Here is a 9404-nt window from a genome sequence, read left to right as displayed (position 1 = left end):
GTTGATGTTAAATGAAAACAGAATCACGTGTTGCTCGCACCAGTTGTAAACCGGTCTCTGGAGCGCCTGCAGGTCTGAGTTTGGTCTGTGAAGACATTTGAAGTCTCGTCTTTATCATCTTGAAAGGTGTTTCATTGGTGGGTAGATTATACAATCTGTTTGGGTTTTTGTATACTCCCCAGGATTTTTAATTTTTATCTGAGAAACAGCCAATCATATAATCATGTGTCTTGGCCTGGGTTTGGGATTTGATCAGACATGTTTTCTCCACTAGACTTGGTCCAGATTTCCTTTTTTATTAACCTGTTAACAGTTTCTAAAAGGCACTGTGGTTGTCATTGAAATCTTTGCAAAAATGTGCGACGTGCATGAACGCATCATGCATGGTTTTGCACAGCAGTTATAGTCTGTCGATGGTTCTTGGTTTTCCCTCTTGAGCCTCCAGTTTCCATGGTGTTGCCACCTCTCTGCAGCGCCCGTGTGTTTGTCTGCATCCATCTGCAGTCTTTGCACCAACTCTTCCATTTTGCTCTGCTTTTCACAGAGCAAAAGTCAGCACTGTGTCCACCCACTGGCACGGGAGAGAGAAACATAAATGATCTTGGAATGATCAGAGTCGGTGGGAGTAATCCAGTCCAGCAGTGTAGCTGGAAGGAACATAAACTCCGCCTCCTGCACGTCCAGATCCAGTTTGAAACATTCCTGTCCACAAACTAAAACCACAGCAAAATGTCCTTGAGCAAGACATTGTTTTCTCCTGACAGTTGACCGTGATGATTCTGTACCAGACAACACACACAGAGAAATGTTTAGACAATATAGAAATATACATCGTTTTGTTTAAAGTATGCTTGACATTATCTCAGAAATATTTTACTCTGTATCAAAGTGTTCTTTTTTATTCTCATGCCCAGACTGGCTGGGGTTCTAGTTCCAGATCCTGCCTGTCCTACTGTGAGGATGGTGTTCCTTGTGTGATATTCCTCTCCTCCTTCAGTACAGGCTGGACATCTGGGGCTAATGAATTGTAGTTCAGACTGAAAACTGATAGTCAAAAACATTTACATAAAGGCTATACTGCCATCTAGTAAGCACGGTAAACCAAGAAAGCCAGTCAGTCAGTTAGGCCCTGGCTGACAGTTTTGACATGTGCTGTCTCCCTCTATTGGCAAAGATGCAGTATTGCAGGCAGATATCTACCGATATCTCTCCACTGCTCTGCTGTCGTGTCTATAACAGGTTACAATGACCTGCCGGAGGAGACCGTTGTATTTTTTGACACACAAACAATATCAAGGTCGATTGTTGAAGCACACGGAAGGATAAGAAAAGAAAAAAACAGTGAAACGAAGAGATACCGAGCAGAACTGTGTCTTTGAAAGGCTGTGTACAGTAACGACTTGGCGCCTGACTAAAACGGCTTCACTTCTCCTTCTAAGGTTTTTTTTTACACTTCTGGACAAACTTCTTGATGTGGACGTTGACATTCAGACAGCAGGTTTGTACAGAGAAGATTTTATGGCCAAAATTCAAATTTTCATCAACATTTGGTTAAAAATTCAACAGGTTTGTCGAACAGGAAGTTGAATAAATTATCTATTAGCTTTTCATCTAGCACATGTATACCTTGTGCTTCTTAACTAGATGGCTGAGCCTGGTTGGTCCAATCTGACCCTTGACCTCCAGGAGTCCTTGACCTATGATCTGGCTCACAATCTTGACAACTGGAGGCGAAACGCGACAGCTGCAGACAAGAATCTGGCTGAAAACAAGGTCAGGAACGTCATCTGGTATTTGGTGGTGATGACTGGAATATTTACCTTCATTGTTGTGGTCATCCTGGTGGCCACGGTGAAATCCAAGAGAAGGGAGCACTCCAACGACCCGTACCACCGATACATCAAGGAGGACTGGACCGCTCAGTTACAGCAGAGCCACGTGATAATTAATGCTGCAGCGTTACCAACAACCAACTGTTATTAAATGTACAGTAAACCTGGAGAAATGTGTCTGTTAAAACGCACCTGTTGGTGTGTTCAGTTTTTAGATCAGTCCTTATCAAAAGATAAAGGCTCTAACACAAAAAATAAATAAAATCAAAAACTGGTCGAACTTTTGAGGTTGTTGGATGCAAGAAAACAAAAAGTAATTTAATCTGCAGTACTAAACGATCGAAGGCGAAATTTACAAGTACAAAAAAAAAAACAAAAAAAAAACGAATTGGCGAATTACTTTTATTCTCCACCAATAGAGGACAGCAAAGACTGTTCAACGACACTGCTTGGAACAAACGGGGAAGTCAGGAAGAGGCACAAACAGACGTTACTGTTTTATGAATAGTGCTTAAAACCAATACAAAAAAAAAAAAAAAAAAAAAAAAGAATAAAGTGAATCTTTTGAATTGTAGATGGTAACAAACCGTGTTTATCATTGCAAAACTTTTTTTTCTAATGCTGTGAGGTCACTATTATGGCAGCTTAAGAAACTAATATTGCAAATTTGAAATAATCTAATATTATACTAGAAAAACAGAGTAATATAATAACAACTATGTAGCCTGGGGCCTCCAGCATCACTTTTTCATATTAATGAAAATATTATTATTTCAATATCATATTATTACTTAAAAAGTAAATAATTAAAAAATAAAAGGAAACACCTTAGCTCCTTGTATCTTCCTTATAGTATTTGAACTCCCTCAGTTAGAGATGACAGAGAGCAGCCCCTCCCCTCAGTTGTTCTTCACTATCTCTATTCCTCAACTCGGCATTTTATTTTTAGAACTTAAACAACTGGTCTCCTAAAAATGGGCCTGTTCTACAGTGGTAAACGGAGAAGAGAGCAGCTATGTATGGCATCCCTCACTGGGACCCCCGAGCCCTGACGCTGCTTCTCACTGACTTTTGTTTGCAGCCAGAAGTTGTGAAGGAGTGATCGCCCAGAGAGAAGGAGCAGCCCGGACCAGATGATGCTCTAGAAAGTGACATTTTTGTGAACCGGTTGAGATGCTTCACCAACGCCACTCACGGACTACTTCTCACATCTAAGAATTTCTGCAACATTTTCTGATCCCTTCACTGGGGGTTCCGTGACCTTTCGGTTGTCTGATTTCAGCAAATATAAACCATACTCTGACACTGGGAGTGTGTGTGTGTGAATCTGAGGATCATGCTCTCCTTCTGGTTGTTCCTTCTCCCCTGCCTGAGCTTCGTGAATGTGTCCGTGGCAGAGAAGGCCCTTGACTTCCCACAGTATGACGGGAAAGATCGAGTCCTGGACATCAATGACAAGAACTACAAGAGGGCGCTGAAGAAATACAACATGCTCTGCTTACTGTACCACAAACCTCTGCCTGAGAGCAAGGAGCAGCAAAAGCAACACCAGATGACCGAACTGGTGCTGGAGGTAAAGTGTGGCAGGAGGAGGGAATGAAAGTCGAGGTGAAATGTTCAAGGTCAGATTAGCCTTCGCTATATGCTAATCCCTTAGGTTACCAATGTAGTTTGACAGAAATTGTCATTTTTTTGTGTGTGTTTGTGTTTTCAGCTTCAGCTTAGCCACTTGAAGCTCTGTGTGAATGTTAAATTACAGTTGATAGGTGTCTCATTCTCCTAAGAAGAGGAGAGGGGGAGGGAGGGGGAGATGGTCTGCCGTGGCCTTCTGTTTAAGGTAATCTGAGGCCCCTTGTGCAGTCCTGATATTTTATGCATGCACAGAAAGGTCATATTAATATAAAGACTCAGTCTCCGAGGCGAAAGAAGAGCGGCTGCTGCTGCTTACGCACAAAAGTGACTGAGAGTTTGACGTCGGCTGATAAAACCAGAGTGAGGGAAGAAACACATGAAAAAGATAAAGAGTAAAAAATATTAACATTACTATCTGTCCTGTAATCTATCCTACTGTCCTACTTATGTATTTAACCAAGAGGGACAGCATGTAAGGAGAAAAAAAACAAAAAAAAAACCCCAAGAAATTTAAAGGCAATAAAAATATATGTAAATCTGCATTTTTTATAATATTAATTAATTATAATATTTATATGTTTATTATTTGTAATATATATTTATATATATATAATGTCTGTGAAAATCATGTGCAAATTTACACCACCTAAGAAAACCTGTAGCATATTGTTATTATATTTTTAATTATTTTTTTAGTTCAAAATTGCTGGTGTCAGAGTTTTGATTATGGCTCACCTTCAGAACCACTGGTTATACATATATATATATATATATATATATATGTATTTACAGAGTGGTTATACTTAGAACAGAGCGGTCTGGTTTATTATGTAACTGCTGCAGGGATCCTCTGTTCGTCTGCCAACTTTAGGATTAATTTGTTTCCCCTTTGTTTCCACTCAGCACTGCAGCCAACACTGCTGTCGTCTTCTTCTGTTGTAACTTTTACAGCCAGATTCCATATGTCAACCACTGCTGCTGTGTTGTATCTAAATATCATGTTCATTCTTGTCTATTTTCTGTGTTTCCTGTCGGTGGCAGCTGGCAGCTCAGGTCACAGAAGACAAGGAAGTTGGCTTTGGGATGGTCGACTCCCACAAAGATGCAAAGGTGGCGAAGAAACTGCGTGAGTTTTAAATCAAAAACACATATTGTGCCAACTTTCCCAGCCATCTCCATGACTTACTCCACTGCCTGTATGTGATGTACAGGCCTGGAAGAAGAAGGCAGCATATATATTTTCAAAGACGACCGGATGATTGAGTACGATGGTCTGCTCTCAGCAAACACTCTGGTGGAATTTCTTTTGGATGTGAGTAAAAAAACAAAACAAACAAACAAACAAAAAAATCAAGTAGCAACAACTCTTGCTTATCGTTTACAAATGTCTGTTTAAAGGGTTTTCTGACAAATTATAAATTATTATTTAAACACAGGTTTACTGTCAAAATTTTGTTGTGTATTTTAAAAATGTTCAAAATTAAGATGTTTTTTTCAAAGGTTAAGCTAAGCTAAGCTAATCCTGCTTAATCAGTCTGTTTCTTCTTCTTCTTCTTCTTTGGGTTTTTACTGTACATCTTTTAAGCTGCATTAGTGCCACCTGCTGGGCCTATGTAGCTGTAGCAAACATTTCTATGGCAAAAATGAACACAGTAGAGCAGAGACAGTGGGCCAGTGAGTCTCTGCCGATTAAAAACCTAAAAACCGAATCGGAAAAATTTGATATCAAGCAAAGTGTTTTAGGAAACACTACTGTATACTGTGCCTCTGAGGCTGGATAACTGATGCTAGGGGGCGCCATTTTAAAAAAGTTTCTCTATGCTCTGATGATCTGTCTGTAGCTCCTGGATGAGCCTGTGGAGATCATAGGAAATGCCGTGGAGCTCAAAGCCTTTGACCGACTGGAGGACGAAATCCGCCTCATCGGTTACTTCAAGAGTGAAGACTCCGATCGTGAGTGAGGCGGACGTGCGCTGGGTTTTATTTTGGCCGTTGAAACATACAGTATTGTCCTTTTCAATGGGCCTGTGGAGGACACTGTGTATTGTGTGCCCTTCATTACAGTACTTCCATTGTAACTCCTTTATCTCCGTGGATTTGCAGATCCATTTTTACCAACGCCGCACACACAGCTGCTGCCTCGTCCTTTCTAACATGCTTTGGAAGAACTAAGTCTAGTTTATACTTCATACAGCCACCAGCTCGAGTGCATCCCATATGACCAACTGTGGGAGCATTACAAGTGAAGGTCAAAGTTCAGCTATTTCCACTCCCTGATGTGAAAATGACACATACACAAGAGCCGAGAAAAGCACCAACAGATGTTAGAGAAAAAAAACAATTCCTAAATACACAAATGCACAGACTAACAGACAGTTATTCATCTAATTTAAGGACTATTATTGTAGTATCTGATTATTGGAGTGGTCGGTTTGCAAAAATGAACAAAAAAATCTGCTTCACTCGGTCAGCTGTTTTGTTCCGCACTGTTTTGTGGAACCTAAATTAACTGATTTTTTTTTTTTTTTTTAAGATTTTGAAGCATTTAACGAAGCCGCAGAGCAGTTCCATCCTTACATTAAGTTCTTTGCCACATTTGAAAAATCAGTGAGTAGCTGACCCAACACACAAACAACTGCACACGTGCACTGCTATTTGTGTCGCTGTTAAGAGTGTTCTTGTCCCTTTAGGTGGCCAAGGAGCTGACTCTGAAGATGAACGAGGTAGATTTCTACGAACCCTTCATGGAGGAGCCTGTGACCATCCCAGGAAAACCTCTCTCTGAGGAGGACCTGGTGGAATTCATAAATGAACACAGAAGGTTAGCACGGAGCAGTGCCGTGTCCCTGTATTCACAACAATATATTCCAGAATAATCTGTTTGTATTATACCACAGCAGTAAAACATGTTAACGCACCGTTATCCTCTCAGACCAACTCTGAGAAAACTACGTGCAGAAGATATGTTTGAGACCTGGGTGAGTGAAAAAGTGAAGCTTAGGGAATATATGTAGCTACATACATTCATATATATGTACATATATTGGAGTATATATACATTCATATATATGTACATATATTGGACTCTCCAAGTGTCCGTTGTTTTTCCAGGAGGACGACATTGATGGCATCCATATTGTAGCTTTTGCAGAGGAAGAGGATCCTGGTGAGAACGTTTTCCCTTTGAATGGTTTTCTTCCTTTTTTGTGTCTTTTGTGCTACCCCTGAAGTGCTCTGGCGCCCCCCAGGGGATGTCCGTTTCACACTAGAAAACTACCGTCATAGGTCATGATGAACCTGAGTGTGAACCCCAGTATTTGCTCTACATAAAGGTTAACCTTTATTTATAGAGTGAACATGGAAGAAATGTAGGTCTGCCCTTTCACTGAGCTGATGGGAGACAAACGACTGAGCGACACCACAGGCAGTCGGACCGTGAACGGATTAGAGTGACCTTTAACAGAACCGACCATGACACCAATTATGACATCAGAGCTCTGGGCCAGGGAAGTAAAAACATTATTCTGAATTATACACTGAAACCTGGCAACTGAAACCACTTGGCCATCACCTAGTGGTTAAAGAGTATACTGCAGTCCGCTTAAACAGAAAGAGTCTGCTTTGAAAGTAAAAAGCAAAAGAAGAGGTTGAAAGACAGAGACTTACTAATTACCCAACCAGAAAATATACAAAATTTGCTATGGTGTATTGCTCCTGAATATTATATCACCAATGAAATATATAACTTTTTTTAACCCCTAATCCCAGCAAAGTTTGTTTTTGGTTCCAAGACTTCAGTTCCAATCATCACTTTTTCTTGTCTATTCTGAAGATGGCTTTGAGTTTTTGGAGATCCTGAAGGAGGTGGCTCGGGACAACACTCACCTCCCTGACCTCAGCATCATCTGGATCGACCCCGATGACTTCCCTCTGGTGAGCTGCGATGCACTTCCTTGTGCACAAAGGCAGATGCACGAGATATTTGGTATGTCGTTGTTTACCTCAGGATGTAACAGAACTCCACTGTCTGTGTTCAGTTGATCCCCTACTGGGAGAAGACCTTCAAGCTGGACCTGTTCCGACCACAGATCGGAGTGGTCAATGTGACAGACGTAAGTTGAGGACGTACGTCTGGTAGCGTGATAGCAGAGTGTGGTTTCTCCTGACGACGTTGCTGGTGTCTGTGGTCAGGCTGACAGTGTGTGGATGGAGATGGAGGACGAGGAGGACCTGCCCAGCCCTCAGGAGCTGGAGGACTGGATCGAAGATGTCCTTTCTGGAAAGATCAACACAGAAGATGACGACGATGATGAACTGATCGACGATGATGACCCCGATGACGACGATGATGATGATGATGATGATGACGACGACGACGATGATGATGATGATTATGATGATGATGATGACTAAAATAGAAGCCTCTGTAGTGTTTACTCTTGCATCTGAGTTGAGGCTGAATTTTAAACATTTGTAAAGTACAGTAACCTTTACCAAGAAAATACTATGAAATTTTACATCAAAAATGTAATTACTGTATTTTATGCAAATTGGGATTGGGATTAATAATAACATGTACAGTATGTACTGTCAAAGGTCTGGAGTCAGACGTTCACCTGATAATGAATGACAATCACTGATGTGTAAATGACGAGGTAATAATAAAGATCAGTGGATGTCAAAGGTGTCATTACAGTTATGTCAATTTTTATTTAAATTCTTTTCAAATGTCATTCCTTATTATATAATAAGAACAAAATATGTGAACAACACAGATCATATGATCAAAAATGTGTTTATTTCAAAATAAAGTGCAAGTTAAATTAAACGCTCGAATGTGAAAGTTGTGGCACAGGAAATTCTTAAAAAATAATGTATAACTGTCATGACATTTCACTTATAAATGCTCCTTCTGTGCTATACAAAAAAAAAGATAATTATTTACAGACTCAACTATTAAACAATACAACACGGGTTTTTCTAAAATAAACAAAAACAAAGCAACTTTAAAATAGCTACAGAAATCCACGTCGATTTCTATTCTATTGGTTGTAAACAGCACATGTCGTAAAACAGATCTCAAAGTGTCCGCCTCCCCCTAGCTGCAGATTAAGGAAACACACTTGTCTCTCACAATATAAAAATTACAACACTAATCAAATACTTTGAAAAGGTCAATACAAATATTTATTCTTTCAAACAAATGGGATCTGTTGACACATTTACAGATTCATGTAGAAAAGATAACAAGAACAACGGATCTGCAGGGTTTCCTTTGGGAACTCTCTCTCTCTCTCTCTCTCTCTCTCTCTCACACACGCACTCACACTTTACATGTATTCTTCCAGATTCCCAAGTATGTAAAACTGAGGCACGTGTCGTCAATAAGTATGTACAACCATCAACAACAGGTCCGTGACCACAGCAACAGATGCGCCAATAAAAATGCACAGTATAACATGCCTGTAACAGTAACGCAGAGCAAATGTTCGTTGGAAAACGTTAGTTCATGTTCCCGAAGTGGCTAATAGGTGGCAGTAGTGAGACACTAGACAGATACTGAAGTACAGAATACTGACTGCAGAAACGATGAGATAATTTCTTACATTTTTCAAGGTTCTTTCAGCATGACTTAAAATTCAATTTACGTGTTCTGCAAATGAACCTCAGAGAGAACCGGCCAAAAGTTGAAAAATCACACTTGGTCACATCCTTTTGGCCCGACTGTAATAATCTGTGATGTAATGTTTTTCTACAGTATTTAGTGCGAGACACACTTTCTGTTATTTACAGTCCACAAAAACAAGTCGACAGACGAGGTAACAAAAACATCGATGGCAGTTCTTCTCAAAATCCTTCAAAACGAGCGACAATTTTAATATAAAATTGGAATACATTATAATCAATAACATATAAATACTGTACATACGTCTGTAAAAC

At 40.1% G+C, this 9404-nt stretch overlaps 1 protein-coding gene across 1 annotated transcript; it reads left to right on the top strand.

Moving 5' to 3' along the window:
• The first annotated feature begins 2659 nt into the window (after positions 1-2659).
• On the top strand, positions 2660-8157 carry casq2 (calsequestrin 2). The gene is made up of 11 exons (XM_008328599.3): positions 2660-3405; positions 4506-4590; positions 4676-4776; positions 5306-5417; positions 5998-6071; positions 6155-6285; positions 6397-6442; positions 6576-6630; positions 7297-7397; positions 7502-7576; positions 7656-8157. The coding sequence occupies exons 1-11, from the start codon at positions 3169-3171 to the stop codon at positions 7875-7877; spliced, it is 1239 nt and encodes a 412-aa protein (XP_008326821.1). The 5' UTR covers positions 2660-3168; the 3' UTR covers positions 7878-8157.
• Positions 8158-9404: the final 1247 nt, after the last annotated feature.

The sequence above is a fragment of the Cynoglossus semilaevis genome, chromosome 16, assembly GCF_000523025.1.
Source record: "Cynoglossus semilaevis isolate Cse_v1.0 chromosome 16, Cse_v1.0, whole genome shotgun sequence".
Taxonomy (NCBI): domain Eukaryota; kingdom Metazoa; phylum Chordata; class Actinopteri; order Pleuronectiformes; family Cynoglossidae; genus Cynoglossus; species Cynoglossus semilaevis.
This window is presented reverse-complemented; position numbering and strand designations above follow the sequence as displayed.

What these genes read in the sequence shown, in the direction of transcription:
- casq2 (XM_008328599.3), top strand. Translation starts at nt 3,169, where the DNA reads ATGCTCTCCTTCTGGTTGTTCCTTCTCCCCTGCCTGAGCTTCGTGAAT. An exon ending in TGCAGAGGAAGAGGATCCTG is followed by an intron (nt 6,631 to 7,296) that starts GTGAGAACGTTT and finishes TCTATTCTGAAG; the next exon opens with ATGGCTTTGAGTTTTTGGAG. An exon ending in ACCCCGATGACTTCCCTCTG is followed by an intron (nt 7,398 to 7,501) that starts GTGAGCTGCGAT and finishes GTCTGTGTTCAG; the next exon opens with TTGATCCCCTACTGGGAGAA.